Raw genomic sequence first — 20,027 nt, forward strand, 5'->3', positions numbered from 1 at the left:
TCCCTCATCTGTAAAATGAACAGCGAACCATTTCATTATCTTTGCCAAGAAAATCCCAAATGGGATCATGAAAAGTCCTACTGAACAAGGTAGCTAGGCAAAACAGCAAAGAGAGTGCTGGAGTTGGGAGACCTGAGTTCAAATGTGGATACACAACTGTATGACCCTAGGCAAGTCACTTAATCTAACTGCCTCAATTTCAATTGTAAAATGGAAATAATAGCAGCACCTCCTTCTGAGGGCTTTTGTGAAGATTATATGAGATATCTATAAGGCACATAATAGAATACCTGACACTATTAGGCAATATGTAAATTTCTTCCCTTTCTATTTCCAGTTAATTTAAATAAATGTATATGAGATTTCATTCATCAAAGTTATCATAACCAACACTTATGTATCACTTTAGGGTCTGCAAAATGTGTTGGGTACTATTATCTTCATTTTGCAGATAAGCAAATTAAAGCACATAGAGATTAAGTGACTTGCCAGCTAATAAGTATTTTCTGAGGCAGGATTCAAATTCAGCTTTTCCTGACTCTAGATACATCCTCTATTTCCTTACTACTCTGCCCCCTACAAAACTCAGATTACAGATAGTGTTTTGCTTATTAATTATACTATTGCTTATTTATTATATATAAATAATATATTTATTATACACAATACACTGTTGTGTATTGTGGGGGTATTATATATTCCTTTCCTATCCACTGCATGGTGCAGTCACTAGGCATTAGAAGGGCTGTTTATTACTGGGCTTTGAACAAGTCACTTTTTAGGCCTTACTTATTTTGTTCTTTTGACAGATGAGGAAACTGGGGCAACAGGGTTAAGTGACTTTCACTTGGGATATGGCAAAATCTTTATCAGTCTTAAAAAAAAGCCCACAACTTTTTATTTGTTTTTCAATTAACTTGAATTTATTTTCTCTCCCTCTCACCTTGTTTAAAACAAAGAAAAACCTTTGTAACAAATATGCACAAACAAAAATTCCCATACTGTCTATATCCAAAAATGTATCCCATTTTGCAACTCGAATCATGCAGAGGCAGGGAGTATAGTGCATCTTGAGTCCTGGAAATCATGGTGAGTCTCTGCATTGCTGACTTACTTCCCCTTCTCCACTTTTAGGTGCCTCTAAAACTGGTCCGTGCCAGCAGCTCTCAGATGGCTTACCTTCCCCCAAGGCTCAGAGCTCAGCTCAGGTGCCATCAACATCAAGCCAACTGTCCTGTTAGTGCTGGCTCGTTCCTCTAATTACCTTGTATCTTCTTATCTATTAACTTACTGTCATCATCTAATAAAGTAGAAGCTCTTTGAGAACAGGGAGGGCTATACATCCTTTGTCGTAAATAGAATTACTGGGAGAGAGAATCCAATCTAATCAACCAAATCCCATCTTACAAACACCTGGGATAATATAATGCTATTACTAATACTAACTAAGCAGCACAATAGGCAGAATGCTGAGCCTGGACTTCCTGAGGTCAAATCTGGGCCTGAGACACTTATTAGCTGTGTGACTGCCCATCTGTTAAATGAGCTGGAGAAAGAAATGGCAAGTCTTCCAGTATCTGCCAAACAATCCTCCCCCCCAAAAAGTCCCCTCAAAACAAATGGGACAGCTTAGTGGTACAGTGGATAGTGCACCAGGAGTCATTCAAATTCAACTTCAGATCTTTACTAGCTGTGCAACCCTGGGCAAGTCACTTAACCCTGCTTGCAATGCCCCCCCCCCCCCAAAAAAAAAAAACAAAAAAAAACTCCAAATGAGATCACCACAGGACACAATTGAAAACTACTTAGCAACAACGATGAACACTATGTGCTAAGTGCTTTATAATTATCATTTTCCTAATACTTTCCATATATAGTTTGCTATGTACCAGGCACAGAAATAAGCTCTTTGCTATCATCTCATTTGATTGTCATAATAGTCTAGGAAGGTAGGTGCCATTATTATTATTCCTATTTTACAAATAAGGAAATGCAACAAAGAGAAGCCAAGTGACTTGGGGGATAAAGCTAGTTAAGTATGTGGTAAATTTGAACTCAGGACTTCCTAACTCAGGGTTCTATTCACCGAGCCATCTTAGCTGCCCCCTCCTTGCTTAACCCCAAAGCAATCACTCTGAGGTTAAAATTCCCATTGCTAAAAATTAATAGACAATATCTTTCTTCTCTTACCCTCACCTTCAAATCCCTATTAACAGCTAAAGCTGACCCTATAAGAGAAATTTTTAAGGAAGACTTCTCCGATTCTTATGTTCCTTGTTAATCATTGGCCAATCCTTCATTTCCTTCTCCCGGATGTGAGAAAGAACTTCAATTCAGACTAGTTTATATTCCCAAGTAGAAACACAAATTATACTTCAATAAGCACCTGTAAGAGAAAGCAGCTGCTGACCTCTAATAAAAGTTTCAACCTATTCAGCAATTTCCTATGCACCAATCTTTGTTTTCTCTTAAACTGGGTAATCCTAAGGCCCTGAACTTTCCTGGTGTTTTTTTAAGGATGGCACTTTACCTTCTTCAGAAAGGCTTTTGCACTTCCAGATAATGGGAGTGCAAATAATATTGTCTACATTTTACAGAAGAGCAAACAGAGGCTTTGCCAGGCCAGTCTCAGAAGCAGGATTTGAACCCCAAGACTCTTGACCCACATCAAGCACTCCACTCCATGTACTAAACCATACAAGTAGGATGAAAAGATTAACTGGGTCTATGTTCAAGCCCTGCCTGCTTTCAATACTAGTAACAACTCTCAGACCAAAAAAAAGTTTAACTATATCTAACTGAATCACAGTTCAGAATATTGTCCATTTCAAAATTTCCTTAGCTTACCTTCCTGACTTGATCCAAAATTAATATTAAACGTAGTCCTCCCTCAAATCTGAGAGGGAGCAAGATCGAAAGCTACATTTTTACTCTTAGTGAGGGGAGAAGCTGGTGTAGTTTCTAGGGAATGTCTCGAAATTTAACTGTTCTAAGAGCCTGGAGGGGGAAGGGAAGGAGGACTCCTGTGCCGGAGGGAATACAGAGATATAACATCTGAACAGGAGGCTGCTAGCTGCCCTATCCCAGGTGGGAGCCAGACTCATGCCTGTTGGCTATAGAGGTAGCAGCTGGGGTCCTGCTGTCCCTCTCTGTTCCCAGCTGTTGTCTGGAAGCTCAGCCCTTGCCAACCCAGAACGCATTCGATCTTGGAATGAAATTAAGATCCAAGGGTCAGGGTATTGCTCTGGGAGGCAGTCTGGAGGAACATAAAAATTAGGCCAGAAGTCTCCCCTAACAGTTATAAATAAGCTCTTCCTTGTCTCACTCTGTTCCTCCCTCCCAATTCTGTTCTCAGGAGGCTGACTTTAAACATCAAACAATGCACTTCCCTTTAAGGGATGCAGTCTGAGCGAGTGCTATAATTAGTTGCTTGGCTTCTGCACGTTCACAAGCATACCACTCCTCCCTCCCCTCCTCTTGCCCCCAGTCACAATCATGAATCAGGGTGAGCAGCCCATTGTCCAGGCTGTACAAATCTGACTCAGCTGTCTCCGCCTTATCTCCAATCTGCCCAGACACCAGATGCAAGAAAAATTCTTTGAGGGGGGAGGTACCTACAAAGGGGTCTTGGGAGGGTCATGTGCATTCTAAAACACCAAAGAAAACCTTAAATTCCCCACAGCCACATTCCTTTCTCTTCCTCAAATGTGTACTTTATGGAAGGATGAGGGGAAGGAGGTTTTCCAGATCCACATATCTCTTCTCAATGGAGTTCTCTGGTCCAGGCAGAGGCACTGAAGGTGCTGACCTCAGTATTTTACAAACACAGCGAGGGATCCATTAGGCAGAATTCCAGAAACTAGCCAACTATGTCGAGGGGTTACGAGAGTAACAAAAACATTTCTTTCCTTGGATCAGGAATTTGTTGGAATTGTGCTTCCAAAGAGGAAGTGCTGGTTTGTTACCTTTTTAGAGAAGGGAGCCCCTCCTAAAAGGGAGACTTGGCAAAGGTGGGCAGGGAATCAGCCAACTTTGCTATCTTCTCAGGGGAAAAAAATGACCCCACATTGTTCTCTAACCCGATCTCTCTAAGTGGTGAAGACATTAGCCATCTGCAGATGAGATCTGGAACAACCTTTGCACCTGGGTATTGAGAATGAAAAATTAAACCTATTGAGGGCTTAGATCCACTGTTCCTTTGTAGGCAGTTTCAGTGACTTAAGGCTCTAAGGAAAACTACTATTCTTCTAGAATCATAGTGGCTCAAAACACACCTTTCTTAGACCAAGCCCCCTCTGTTTATTCTAGGACACATGCCTTCCTGATGTTTCTCACAGCCTACCTACCAATCAAGCTCTTTCTCTTCCTTAGACACCTGGTTTTGCAGGCTTACTCTGTTCAGATGCCATCTGCAAGAAGCTTTTCCAGGTCCCTCCAGCTAATAGCACCCTTCCTCTGAAATATCCTTCTATATAAAGATCTATATAGCTAAACAGATATAGATATCTATGTATGTCTTTGTATCTATAACTATATATAGCTAGCTACATCTCAGTCTCATCTGTATTGTTTGCATAATTGTCTCCCCAATTAGAGTAAGGTAGTATAAGGGATAGAGCAATGGGTCTGCAGTCAGGAAGGCCCAAGTTCAAATCCAGCCTCAGACACTTGCCAGTGGTATGGTCCCAAGTCATGCAAACTTTTCATTCCTTCAAATGCAAAATGGGGATAATAATAGCACCTATTCCCTGAGACTATTTTGAGATCAAATGAGGCAATATTTGTATTAGCCAATGCTTGGCACATAGTAGGTACTTAATTAGTTCTTTCCTCCTAAATAGGAGCTCCTTGAGCATAGGGAATCCTGTTCTTAACTTTTCTTTGTCTACTTAGAGCTTATATTGTACCCGGCATATACAGAGGGCTTAACAAATGATTAATAAATGACTAGAGGGGAAAATCAGCTAGCTGATATGGGGATCAACGACTTAGATACTGAAATACTAATCCTACCTCTGCCAATAATTAGCTATGAGAAGTTGGGTAAGTTATCTCACACTGCATTCAAACCTCAGTTTCCTATCTGTCTGTAAAATCAATGGGTTAGGGTTAGAAGATCTGAAAATTCCTTCCAATAGGATCCATACATTTAGCCCTGGAAAAGACCTCAGAGGCCATACTGCTCAATCCATTTTCTTGATGAGAAGCTGTGACAAGATTTTCCAACTTGCAGGTAAGAAAGATACTTTAAGGGGGGGAAAAAAGGGAGACAGGGAGAAAAGGGTTGAAAATAAACAGGAGAGAAGGCAGAGAAGAGAGAGAAAAAAAGAATTGCCCAAAGGAAGACCTCCTAAAGGAGGGTTTGGAGGAGAGCAGTGGGGAGCGGGGTTCTGGCTTTTCTGATGCTAATGGAAGTTTCTCTAGGCTCAGCAATAGCCCCTGAAAGGGCAGGCAAGGATAGCACCTTTTTTTTCCTTTAGCCTGGCAGAATCAACTCTGCATTAAGGCGATCACAAACACTCTAATAATGTGCTGTACAGATCTTGGGTCTGGGACGATTAAAAGCCTTCTCGTTAGAAAAAAAGAATCCTCCTAATTGGAGACGAACATGCAACTAAGAGATAAGCTGGGTTGGAATTTCTGGCTCAATGACTAATATACAAGGTGTGAATGTCATCACTCTCAAAAGCCTCAGTTTCCTTATCTGTAAAACAGACATACTGCTTCCTTCCTGATGGAATTAGATCTCATGAGCCTGTTGGCTTACAAGAAGGGGACTGGGGATTAGGAGGGGGGAAAGAATTAAAAGACTTCACACAAGGTTTTCTCTCTTTTGGCCATAGAACAACTCAGTGGGAGGAAAAGAGGAAAAGGCACTAATGCCCTCCAGTGGCATCCCTTTCAAATCAGCTAGGGCTCACTTCCTCAGGTTTTTGTGGCTTCCTTTTTTCCTGGGGCTCAGGTCCCTAGGAGGTTAGGAGGAATCTACTTTAACTAAACTACAAACATAAAAGTCACTCTGGTGGGATTAAGCCAGCCAATGTAATTTTACAAAGAGCTGTTCCTTAGACTTGGCATGGTATCTACTTGGGACTATTTGCCATCAAATACTGGTTTTTCTTTTTCATTCTTAAAGCAAAAACAATACAAAAATAAACCTGAGAAGCAGATTGTGTCTATTTCCCCCCTACCAAAGTTTTATTGATTTAAAAAAAAAATCATCATTCTCCAGCATCTCTCCTACCTCCCATCCCTAAGGTTAATATGCTAACAACCATTTTTATTTTTCAAAGCAAAGCAGATTCTATCCATATAAACTGGCTGGCTGTTGCTGGTAACCAATAGGATGGGCAGCTGATTTTGATTTTTTATCCCAAATCTCTGACAAGGATGTGGGGTGAGATTTGTAGTTTCTCAAGTAGGAAAAATTAAATTAAAGTGCCACAATGGAGGCAGTCTTGCTATGGCTCATTTGCCTAGAGGTTGTTCTAATAGCTGGGAGGATTTCCCTATCTCAAGGGTGTAAGAAATGCTTGCTACATATACCAACCTGCCCTAGATTCTCAGACTATGTCTCTCTATTCTGGCATCTCCTACTGTGTTGCCCCCAAAGTGACCCAGATGGTCTCTCTATTTCAAACCGCCTGTGATGCTCTCCTCAAATGACCAGAACACAAGAGGGATTGAAGGTCACTTATTATTTGGCTGAGATCTGGAACCGCCAGAGGTCAGCCCTGAGTCCTTTGTCTGGAGGAAGGAAGATGAATCTTTTTTCAAGGTTAGGGTTTTATAGTCATTCCAGACTGAAAGGGTAACAGAAGACAAATGCCACCAGCAAGCAAGTTTCACAGGACTGTTTCCAAAGGAGACATGATACAAAGCTTAATAAAGAGATGAATGGAAAGCCAGAGGCATTCTACTGTGTTCCCTCTTCTCCCTAGTGCAAGTGGAATAGAATTGTGGCCCTCCCAGCTAAACCACCCATCACTACAACCGGGCAGAGAACAGGCTGCGGGCAGCATGGTGGCTCCCTTCAAAGCTGGGTTATGATTTAAGTCTCATACTGGCAGAGCCCGATCTGTCCCCTAAGCACCAAGGCTTTGCTCCAGGTCAGCACAGAATCATTTGTAAAATGAGGGAGTTGGATTAGTTTCCATAAGAAGAGCTCTAACCCTAAATTTCAGATCTCTCAGATCCCTGATCCTTTAGTACTTATGTTGAAAGAAATAGAGTTTGCTCAGATCTCAGCAACTCATTTAGATTAAAACAGGCAATGGGCTGGTTACTTCCCAGTCAGCATGAAGGTTTCTCTGATAAAAGCCAAGAAAAGCAGATATAACTAAACCCCCATAGGACTGCTTTAAGACTAGTTAGATTTTGTAATACTAGCTCAGAAAGGCACCATATGATGCAAGTAGTTCATTCTACATAAGTCCTAAGGGTGAGGGCTTTTACCAGGAGTACCAAGAGTGGCTGTATGTGGCTTCTGAAGCAGTGATTTGTGAGTTAGCATGCTGGGCTGGAAATCAGCAAATTTGAGTTTCCAAACTGTACTTTTGACACATATAAAGTTGGGAGATCGTGGGCTAGTCATCCACCCTGTATGTACCTCAGACAACTCCCTAGACTTACCTTATTAAATCACAGGCAGGCCAGTGGAGGGATTCCCTTCCCACACAAGGAATGGGAAAAAGTAAGAGTCAAGAGTCAGAAGTCACAGAAGTGACTCAAAAGTAAAACCCCATAAACTGAAAAGTACTTTAATCATCCCACATAACATAAGCAGAGACAGAGGGTGCTTTGAAGTAGCCCCAGTGTGCAGATAATGTCACAGGAAGTAGAAGATAACAAATCTACAACTCAGGAGATCACAAGGACACAGCTTCCATTCTTGGATTTGCTAGTTGTGAGTGAATGTCTATGAGCATAAAATGTGCTATTATCCTCTAACAGTCTTGGAAGCCTTTTGTTGCCCCATGCAGTTAGCCTGAAATTTTAATAATCCTTCTGATCTCTTTAATAAATATGATAAAAACTAGTGCCTGCTGTTGAAAGCCTTACTATTACACTATTAAGACTGATAAAAAAAGGTTTCTATTTTTTGAACCAGTGATTCTCACTGTCACAAGCATAATGTCCAACATAAATGTCCAGTAGGTATTTAATAAATGCTAGCTTCCTTCCTTCCTTCCTTTCTTTTTCTACCAGCTTTATTCATAATGGAAAATAATTAAAAATAGCTCATATACTTAATGACTGAGAAATGGTATATGAATATAATGGGAATGCTTCATAGTGAAGAACAAACATGAAGATTACATAAACAGGCACAATAAGTAATAATGGACAATAAAAAAGAGAGGACACGAATATGCATACTGACTACAAGTCTACTGGCAATAAACAACCACAACGGACCTGACAAATACACAGGAGAAAGAGCTGAGATACAAGGAAATGCCATCTTTTTGTTGCTGTTGCTAAAATTTAACATTAAAAATTCTTAAAATAATTTGAAGTTTATACCATAATTTTTAGGGCAGTTAGAAAATGTAGTGTATACAGCATTGGGCTTAGAGTCAGGAAATCCTGAGTTCAAATGTGACCTCATTTAGCCACTTACTAGTTGTGTGACCCTGGGCAAATCACTTCATCCTGTTTGCCTCAGTTTCCTCATCTGTCAAATGAGCTGGAGAAGAAAATGGCAAACCCCTCCAGTAACTTTGCTAAGAAAACCCCAAATGAGGCCACAAAGAAACAATACAACCGAAAACAACTGAACAACAAACAACTCAAGACTGAAAATGAATATTTTAGTTGACTTGTGCTTAGGTTTAAAATTTAAAAACAAAAACCTCTATCGGTATTAAATAATATCTCTGGGTCTGAAGCCATTCCCCCCATGTCACTCTTATTTTCTATGTAAACCAAAGGTAGTTTTAATGCAATATAAAAAAGATGTCTCTGGAGAGAAGATGTATCAGCCTTCAATAATTACAATGCCAGAAAACAACTGACATCTCTCCCATAATGTGCCACCATTCCTTCAAGGAAAGCGACTCGAATCTGACGAAAACAACCCATTAGTTCATTCCTATCCACCAAAAAGGGATTTAGCTTGCTTTCAAGTCCTTTAGGTCTCAAACCAGGCCTCTTAAAGCAATCAAGGTGAGGAAGAGGGAGGGAAAAGGGGGAGAGGAAAGTTTATTGGGGGAAGAATCAGGGCGTTCCTGAGGCTTTAGGGCCATTGCCACACCAGAGTCATTTCGGCAGTAACTTTTATTGGAATCTCTGTCTCTGAAACTCTCCTAATTAAGGAGCCATTAACAGTTATTCTGTTTGAGAGCTCACCTCTATCCCCAGTTTCCCGAAAACAAGGTAACCATGAATCCAATTTTATCCAAAGACAACAGAAAAGCAAAAACTGCCATGAAACCACGGAGAGGAATACAGGGGTGGGGATATAGGACACACATTTATCTTAATAGCTTCTTGCAAACAGAGACAATCACCATGATCCCAAAAGTTTCTCAAATGAAAACAGTCGCATTTAAGAAAGAATTTTTCTACCAGTCATAATTTAAGGAGAAAAGAGAAGATCCATTAGGCTATGTGAAGTCATCACCAAGTAAGGAATAAGACCTTTCAAAATTTCCAAGGACAAAATCATTTTCTGAAAGGCGAATGGGGAAGTCACTTTAGGGTGCTCCACCTGATCACCTCCGGAACATTTGCCCATGTCCATTGAAGCCACTTGTCATTTTGTGCAGATGCAAGATGCTTAGAAATCAGGAACACATTCCTACTGTTTCCATGTGGCAAAATAATCCCACACACTAAAGAAACAAGTTGGATTCCATTTATCCTGAGTTTAGTAGGACCATTTTAAGTGTGGTAGAGTCAGCAAGACTTGGCTTCAAGTGCTGCATTAGTTGCATGACAATGGGTAAATTTCTTTATTTCTGGACCTCGGGGTCTTCATCTGTAAAAAACCCACCATCTGTTGGTAGGTGGGAGTGTCAGCTGATCATCTCTATAGTCTCTTCCAGTTTTACATGTAGAATCCAATGAGAGTGGCTCAGCTTTAGATTTTTACCTTGTTGTTAGGTGCCTTGTAACCCCTGGCTATTTTCTAGGAATAGCACTTGTCTACTTTCTGCAAACTCAATGCAGAATTGTTGGGTACAACTATGAAGGGTGGCTAGGTGAAGTGGACAAAAGTGCTGGGCCTGGAGCTGGAAAGACTCATCTTCTTGAGTTCAAATTCAGCCTCAGGATTTAATAGCTGTGTGACTCTGAGCTGTGTGACTTAATCCTGTTTGCCTCAGTTTCCTCATCTATAAAATGGGTTAGAGAAAGAAATGGAAAATCATTCTAGTATCTCTGATGAGAAAACCCCAAATGGGGTCATGAAGCGTGAACATGACTAAAATGAATGAACAAGAACATAGCTAGGAAAGGCTCAGGAGGTACAAAGAAGCAAGGGTCAAGGAGTTCAATCCTCTCATTTTATAGATGAGGCCCAGAGAGATTATGTGACTTACGTGACAAAGATAATATACTAGGTGTCTGAAAAAGGGACTGAACTCAGTCTGGCTGACCTTTCTATTCATTCTATTCATTATCCCACAAGGCTTTTCAGAAATAATCCTAATTTTGCCATTACCTAGCAATGTAATATGGGCAAATGACTTCCTTATCTGCTCTTTTTACCTGTACAATGGGGACAGAACTACTTGTATTATCTAATTCATAGCTTCTAGTGAGAATTAAATGACATAAAATCTGTAAATGCCCATTTGCAAGCATTATATAAAGGCGATGTAAATTTCTGATGTCATTCATAATTATGTATAAAATGAAGATGTACTAGATCTCCAGTGTCCTGTAGGTCTCAAAGTCTCATTCTATTGGATGCCTCCACCTTGAGACTCAAGGACAAAATCTAGAGGGAAGCAAACCAACTGTTTTTGCAAACAGATGCACCTTTAGTAACATTCCTGAATTTTTTTCCTCTGAATTTCTTTAGGATTATTAGTTCCTGGGGACTTGTTATACTGAAAGACTTCCTTCTTACCCTTTAAGGGGGAAAACAGATTAAAAAGATCCCTTCTGTGGCCAGAATGACTAAAGGATGTCTTTACATAAAGGATCAAGATTTAACAGCCCTTGGTAGGATGGGAGGTACCTTAAGAAAAAAACAAGGTGTCTTTTTGAAAAAAATAAAGGAGAAGCTGAGCTCAAAATGTCCTAGTTGATAGCCCGCTGACTCACGTGGGAGCAAGACAGTCTGGGGAAGCAGCAGGGAAAAGTGATGAATAGGATTTGGGGGCTGTCATGGAAACTTTTCTTTTCCTGGGTAGTGGCAGCATATGGCAGGTGCCCCCCAAAGTCAATTTCTCCTGCCTCAGGCTGGTTCCAGCTCTCAGTCATGCATACCCTGCCTTCCTTTCAATCTGAAGCGTCTCCCCACCACTCCTTTCCTCCAATTCCCCTCCCCCTTTGCTTAGTCACAGTAGCAACGTATCCCCCACCCCCACTTCTTAGCTTCACAAAACAGATGCTCAGAGGGAAGGCGCATGTAGCCCTGCTGAAACTTAGCTCTGTCCCAGCCCCTGAAAACGTATTCTGATGCAGCCCCCAACAAGGATAAAGAGTTGCTCAGACTGACAGCTGGTCCAGGTGGTGCACCCTGACTTTTACTGGCTAAGATGCAGCCAAGGAAACTGGGCTCACTTCTTTCTATGAATGGGGAGGGGGAGGGGAAGTGTGAGGACAGTTAGCTGCTTTTTGGTTTAGAAATACAAAGAGAAGACTGAAGACTAAAGAAATGGTATCAAGATGTGCAGAATCCATCTCTTTTGAGAAAGAGCCCACTGGAACACAGGGTTTTGCAAGGGCTAATGTTGAAGAATTGTCCATGCATATGTTTTAAAAAATAAAAAGCTTTAATTTAAAAAAAAAAAAAAAGAGAGAGGGAAAAAACTCACTGATCTTCCTAGTACTAGGGACTCTTGTCCTTATACCCCAGATGCTTAAGCTGTGGGTGTCTTATGGGGTCTTATAACTGAATGTGTTCATGGTGAAATTATGATTTATCATCAGTAAATGTCTTATTTGTATACCTATTTTATATACTTATATAGCCAGGGTCATGGACCAATTTCTTAGGTGAAATGGGGGCATGAGTGGAAAGTTTAAGAAGCTATAGTATATTTGTTTGTTTGTTCAGTCATTTAAGTTGTGTTCTACTCTTTGTGATCCCATTTGGGGTTTTCTTGACAAAGACAATGGAGTGATTTTTTCACTTCCTTCTCCAGTTCATTTGACAGGTGAAGAGACTGAAGCAAACAGGGTTTAGGGACTTAGCTAGGATTATACAGATACTATGTATCTGAGGCTGGATTTGAACTCAGGTTTTCTGCCTCCAGGCCCAGTGCTCTATTTATTCACTGTGCCACCCAGCTGCCCAGATGTTCAAAGATGCCCCATATTTCTAGTATCAATGTTGGAAAAATATAAACCCCATCAGGGGCTGTGCCTCTATTACTTGGTAATGCTTATCCTAGATCAGGAGGGAAAAAAAAAAGAGAACAAAAAGGTTCCTCCCCACTTCAAGTACTAGCATTCTCTGGGCCCAAGTGACTGAGATATCTCTTTAATCAATTATTTTATTAAAGTCACATAAGGAGCCTGAATATCAGTGATTAAGTCTAGGAGGGAGGTAAGGTGAGGAGAAGAAGTATAGAGATCCATCCCCCTACCCCCACCCCCTCCAAGCCCCAGGGAGCAAGACAATGGGAGAGAACAGGAGAAAGGTTTCCACTTACTTGCTAGCAAAAGGCAGGCTATGGCCACGATATGCAGCTGCTTTGCAGTCACGTTGTATCGATCCATGAAGAGGTCCAGCAGGTAGACAGCCAGGTGTCTGGCTGTGGGGCAGATTTTGCAGTGGTTGCTGAGGACAGAAACTAAGTCAACAAAATACCTTCGGCTCTCAAGGAGGGGGGACTGGGCTTTGTAGACAGGCAGCTTCAGCTCCTGGGGGAAAATGAGAGGGGAGAAGATGAGAATCCTATGGCGTTTAATGAGAGCACCCAAAGCTTAATTTGTTGCCTATTCAAGGGGACCATCTAGCAAGCTAATGTTTTATGAATGAATGATGAACATCTAAGACCAATAAAACCTTTTTGCTTAATATAGTAAATTTCTTACAGGAAGTAATGGGAGGTAGAAAAATGATCAAGCTTGATTTAGGGTCAATAGGTCTTATTTTTGGAAGAGGAAGAAATTTTTTTACTTTAACACCTTTATTATTTTTTTTATTTTAAACTTAAATACAAAATAGGAAAAGAAAAAAAACGACTGTCATGTACATTGCAGAACACAAGGATTTAAAATATAAAGCAATAATTTCAATTTCAAGAAAGCCTATATAATAAAAACTATACATTATGTTCAGAGCTGTCTGTCTTTGTTTCCTTGTAGATTTTCTTTCGTTTTCTGCTGTGCATCTTTTTCTTTATTTTTCCCCATTTTCCAAGAAAACTACAATTAAGGACTGATCTCACATATTCACACACAAATATACATTTATACATATACACACATACATACAATATCTATAATCATATTCATATACACATTCATATGCATTTATCTAACATATTATGCTTGTTTGTTCTATTTCTCTGAAGAGGGATAACATCTTTTACAAGTCTAAGTTTTTCCATATTTTTCTAACTAAACTAACTCATCATTTCCTATACCATAACAATATTTCAACTTATATTGTCCAGTTATTTTATAGTTTTATGGCTGACATATAGTATAGTTTTCCTATTTTTCACTTTTTAAATTAAATCTTTTAGCTTTAATTTTGTCTGAAATCATGATCACTACCCCTGCTTTTTTTTTTTTTACACAAATTCTATTCCTGATCTTTATATTTGTGTGTATCTCTTATTTCCTATCCCTCCTGACTCCTTTGTTTTACCTCTACCCACTACTTTGCCCTTTTCCTATTTACCCTATCTCACTTCCAAGGTTCCCTTCCTTATTATTCTCTGGTACTCTTTCTCTTTGCCCTTTTGTTTCTTTCTGAATTTAGAAGACTTTTATAGCCTTCTATGTATGTATATATGTATGTATGCATGCATGTATTTTTGTATATATGTATAGTTTCCTCTTTATCCCATTCCTGTTGATCTACACATTCATCTACGTCTCCTAATTCTCTCACTCTATTTCTCTGTAAATTTATCAATAAGGCTCCCTCCAAAAATCTCTCCCTTGTCTTCTTATCTCACCTTTGTATCCCTCTTTAACCCATGGTTCCAGAACTACTGGCTATTCTCCCCCATCTAATTCCTGTGTTTCATACATAGTTTTGCTTTTTAGAATCTCACTACACTCAGCTCTACCCCAATCTTTCTTTCAAGACACCCAATTGCTAATGACAACCTTAGACATAATAGTTTGTATTTTCACGTATAAAACAAATAGTTTGTCCTTATTTAAGTCCTTGTAATTTTAGTCTTTGATATTCAATTTATATTTTTCTGAAGATCTTGTATGTGAAATTTTCTATTAAGTTCAGGTCTTTTTTGCAACAAAATTCTGAAAGTCTGGCAATTCATTGAATATTCTTTTTGTTGTTATTGTTCAGGATTATGCTTAAAACTTTGCTGGATATACTTTTTGGCCACAACCCTAGTTCTTTTGCTTTTTGATATATAGTACTCCAAGACATGCAGTCTTTTAATGTAGCCCTTCCTAGGTCTTGTGTGATTCTTTTTTTTTTTTTTAATAAAAGTTTTTTATTCTCAAAATACATTCAAAGGTAGTTTTCAACATTCACCTTTGCAAAATCTTGTGTTCCAAATTTTTCTCTTTTCCTTCCTTTTCCTTATACTTCCCTCCTCCACCCCCCACCACAAGTAATCCAATAGTTACATGTGCAATCCTTCTATACACAATTCCCACCATTATCATGCTGCACAAGAAAAATCAGAACAAAAAGGGGGAAAAAATGAGAAAGGAAAAAGAAAAGCAAACAAACAACAAAAAAGGTGAAAATACCATGTTGTGAACCATATTCAATCATCATAAGCCTTTCTGGATGTAGATGATCAAAATCTATTGGAATTGGCCTGAATCACCTCATTAATGAAAACATCCACAGTTGATCATCACACAATCTTTTTGTTATGGAGACTTGTATGATTCTAACTGCAGTTTTGCTATATTTGAATTTTTTTTCTTGTTTACAATATTTTCTGTTTGATCTGGGGTTTTTGGAATTTGACTATGATATTCCTGGAGGTTTTCCTATGGTGGGGATTGGTCCTCAGCCTCCAAAGCCTCTTTCAGAGGCTTTCAGAGTATCTGGGTTTAGGCCTAAATTTTGTAGTGAAAGGATCTGGACTTCTTAGCTTTACTACAGACTGACTATATAATCCTGGGCAGATTGCTTTGCCTTCTACAATTGCAAAACACTCTACGAAATCACTTCCCCCTCCATTCCACAGGATCACATCACTACAGTATCTGCCTGCAAGGAGCTCACAATCTAATCCAACACTCCCATCATCAATATGCATTCAGGGAAAAACAATCAGTTTTTGAAAGGGAGGTAAAAATCTGCCCTAGGAAGGGAGGGAAAATGAGAATGGGGACAGATTAGGGGAAGAATTTTGTCTTATACAGGCCACTGTGCCAGACGATAAATCAATTATTTTCCAAATCAAATACATAGAGATTTTGGAGTATTAGAAGAGTCAAACTGGTAGCATGAGTTACCTAATAATCATTTATCTCCTCCAGCATCTCCCTTTACAAGTAAACTTATTTTTGTTGTTGGTAGGAAGAGATCTTTGTACATACATTTAGTATCACTGTCTGACCCCGCCCCCCTTATCTATAACTCAAGACAATGAAGCATTATTATAATGGTTTAAAGATAATTAAATAAAACTATACAAAGTCTCCCTTATAGTAACAACAGAACATATCTTTATGTAGCAAGACACATATACAAATATGACATTTATACCCTGCTAGGCTATAGACTTCATGAAATCAGATAACTAAATAAATGTGGCAAGTAAATCTGACAAACTTTTAAATTTATTAAGCATTAAGCACTAGGCTACATGTTTTATTTACAAGCCAAAAATCAAAATAGTCCTTACCTTTTTTATTTTATCTACTTAGCACAATGTACTGCTCTCACTCAATGTTTGTAGAAATTGAAGCACCCTACTTAAATCTTGAATAAAGACTTGTCATCTCAATTCCCAATCTACAGGTACTATTACAAAAACTCTGAAATTCTTTTTCCAATAGAAAAGAGATGTTCCAATCTAAGGGACATTCACTTTTCTTTACCAGAGTTTACCCAGAATCAGAATGTTAATACTTAGAAGGAATATCAGTCCTACATGCTTCCTCCCCATTTTACCACAATCCTGGGTGACTTCATGACCTGACCAAGGTAATATAGATAATATACTGGGACTGGAGCTCAAGTCTTGTGATTCAATATTCATTTAGTGTTTTACTCACAATACAAGTTATTTTTTCTGCAAAGGGCTATATATTAATTTTATCCAAAAGAGAAAAGCAGCTGGATCTTCAAAAAAGGGGGGAAAAAAGATGACACAATTCTGATTATTGGTAGGTTCACTCTCTGACCTCTAGGCTTCAACCTCACAGTTTTGTTTTGTTTTGTTTTTTGTGAGACAACAATTGGGTTAAGTGGCCTGCCCAGGGTCACACAGCTAGGAAATGTTAAGTGTGTCTGAGGCCATATTTGAACTCAGGACTCCAGGGCCAGTGCTCTATTCAATATACCATCTAGCATTTGTGTATGTCATGGATCTCCTTTGGCAAGCTTAGGGACATCTCAGAAGGAGGGTTTCAAATGTATAAATCAAAACACTTAGGATTACAAAGGAACCCCATCTAGTGAAATGCCATTTTATCAAAATATTTTAAGACTAAGTTCCTGGACTTTATTGAAGTTTTAAGAACTGCAATTTGGCAGGGTTGGGTTTCTAGGCCCTAGGTAGAACATGAATATGTCACAGAGGCTTTTATTCTTTCTAGTTTGGGTCTTTCAGGTAGGTATTTTTGGACTTCTAGACTGATTTCCTTGAAGACTGTCTCATTTCAAACAAATAACCTTTTTTTGCAAAGCATCTTGAATTTGAGAGACAATAAGGCAACTCCTCAACCCAATCAACTCTCAAAGGATTAGAAAGGCATTTTGCAGTCAGCTACTGGCAAGTGTAGTAAACTAGAGAGGAACAAAGTGATCTAGCAGACCCCCAAAAGAGTTAAACATAACCCTCAGGGTCAAAGGTAGGAGGGAGGCTAAGAAAGGGTTTTGTGGGCAATCATAGAGACTTATAGATTTTCTATTTCCCTTGCAGATTAAAATGGGTTTCTTCACTGCATCTGATTATCTTTTGGACATATACTTTTGACCTCTGCCCCACAAGCTGGATTTCAATGGTTCCTTCCACAGCTAAAAGTTCTGGGCAACTAAGTCATAGGTATTTTTAGAAAGGAATAAACTTCCACCTTCTGCAGGAAAACTTCTGCACCTGGCTTTCTATATTAACTGTTTTACAAATGAATGAATGAATGAAAAAGTTATTAAGAGCTTACTAAAACTCTAGGGACACAAATTATAAAATCAAACCAGTCTGTGCTCACGCTCTAATTGGAGGAGACAACACACACACATTTAAAAAAAAAAAAAAAAATTAGAGGCCTACAAGGCTGAACAAAGAAAGACAAGAAGTCCTAGGAGAACAATAGTGGGCAAATGGCAAAGGCCAGGGATTTTCAATTTAATTATTTAGCTATCTCCACAGAAAGATATTTTGGAACCCATATATATTGATAGGAAACTTGAAAAAGTATGATTAGATAAAAAGGATGGTACAGTACATAAAACATCACATACAGTATCAGGATGCCTGTTTTTCAATTTTATTATGGACTCTGAACAAGAGACAATCTCTGGACCTCAGTTAGACTCTCGCTTTCACTGAGAAGTAATCATTTCCTTTATTTATCTTTGGGCAGATTCTCTCTTTATCTTTGCCTCCTTAGCAATCCTGGCATCATTTTCCCCACAAAGATGATTCCCTGATTCATTTATCCAGCTCTAATTTCTCTTCCTGACTTGTAAATCCAACGGCCTGCTGAACATTTCTACCATCTAGACTGTAACATTTTCAAAACAGCTCCTCTCCTCAGTGACCTGGATTCAAAATCTTCCCTTATTCATTTTCTATGAAATGCTTAATTATCACATCCTGTTTTTTTTGTTGGCCGAGGCAATTGAGGGTAAGTGATTTTCCCAGGGTCACACAGCTAGGACGCATTAAGTGTCTGAGACCAGATTTGAACGCGGATCCTCCTGACTTCAGGGCTGCTGCCCTATGCATTGTGCCACCAAGCTGCTGTGGTCTTTTTTTTTTTTTTTTTAACTTCCATAACACATTTTCCAATCTATTCCCAGCTTTCTACTCATTACCACCCTAAGGTCAAGACCTCATAACTTCTTAGATCTATTACAACAGCCTCCTAACTAGCATTCTATGTCTCCCTTCTCTAATCTATCCTTCACAGCTGGCAAAAGAATCTTCCTAAACGACATGGGCTTGCCATGTCCATATAGCAAAAATTGTCAAGGACTCCTCTGGACAAAAACAACATAAATTAGAGCACCAGCCCTGAGGTCAGGAGGACCCGAGTTCAAATCTGACCTCAGACACTTGCCACTTCCTATCTGTGTGACCCCTGGGCAAGTCACTTAACCCCAATTGCCTCAGCCAAAAAAACCAAATCAAACCAAACCAAACCAAACCAAAACAAAAAAAAACACCAAACCGCAACACAAAGCCGTTAGCCTGGCATTCCCTCGTCTTAACATTGTGCCACGATCTATTTGTGCAGTCTCGTTGCATATTACCCTTTGTGAACTTTCTGAATTCAAATCTACACTACTAGCAAATTAGAACTGTATTCCACACACATCAAATGTCATTCTTTCTTCATTTCTGCTTTTCAAATTTCTTATTTTCCTTCAAGATTTGGGTACCACTTCTCCTATAATGTTTTTCCTATTTCTCTTCATCCTCAAAATTTCCTAGCGCATAAGATCTAGATACTTCCTTTGTCTCCTACTCCCATCTCATGTATTATATTTCCCTGTATTCCTATTGACTCTGCCAGTAAAATGAAAGCACAATTTTTTTTAAACTGTCTTTATCATTAATGTCTAATACACAGGGATATAAGAGTCCCAGTAGGTGGAAGGTGAAATAGATTTCTGCCTGATTAAGAAAAATTTTTCTAAGAATCAGATCTGTCTAAAATCAAATGGGCTATTACTTTGAGAGGAGGCAGTGGGAGCTGGAGGATGTCAAGATACCATGTTAACAGGAGCCATTACAAGTTTATGCTATCTTATCTTCAACTTGGCCTTCACAGAATGAAGACAATGCTTTTTTGGTCTCCTAATCAATTTTTTATCTTTCTCCCAAAAAGGCCGTTCCAAACCTCAAGCCTCTCACAACATCCTGTCACACCTCCAGCTAAGGACATTGCCACATTCTTTTCTGATAAAATTGAGGATGCTTGTCTCTTCACTACATCTCAAAACCCCTCATTCTCTCAAATTCTCTTTTCCTTTTTTTTTTTTTTTGTTACATCTTTTAATAAAGAATTAGGAGTACTTGCCAAGGCAAACATCTCTCTGTATGTGTGTGTATGTGTATATGCTCATATGGTTCTCCTAAATTTCTGACTGCGTCTTCTCAGTCTCCTTTGCTGGAGTCACATGTCCTCAAATTGTAAATGTCCCTCAAATGTAAAGCTCAGTTCTGGCACATACTTATTTGACTATACTTTCTCACTTGGTGACTTCTCAAATCCAAAGGCATACAGCCTTTGATTCTCTGCTGAGCTCCTACCCTATCTCACCAGCTCTTTGTTGGACATTTCATATT

The 20,027-nt window shown here is 39.2% G+C and overlaps 1 protein-coding gene across 2 annotated transcripts in view; it reads right to left on the reverse strand.

The window, feature by feature from the left end:
- The window catches only part of CCNJL (cyclin J like), a 49,639-nt gene that overhangs the window by 6,962 nt on the left and 22,650 nt on the right, over positions 1-20,027 (reverse strand). For both annotated transcript variants that reach the window (XM_051978830.1, XM_051978829.1), the window contains one exon: positions 12,831-13,041. In XM_051978830.1, the coding sequence (XP_051834790.1) occupies positions 12,831-13,041 (211 nt within the window). The remainder of the gene's footprint in view (positions 1-12,830; positions 13,042-20,027) is intronic.

This window comes from Antechinus flavipes, chromosome 2, assembly GCF_016432865.1.
Source record: "Antechinus flavipes isolate AdamAnt ecotype Samford, QLD, Australia chromosome 2, AdamAnt_v2, whole genome shotgun sequence".
NCBI classification, from domain to species: Eukaryota; Metazoa; Chordata; class Mammalia; order Dasyuromorphia; family Dasyuridae; genus Antechinus; species Antechinus flavipes.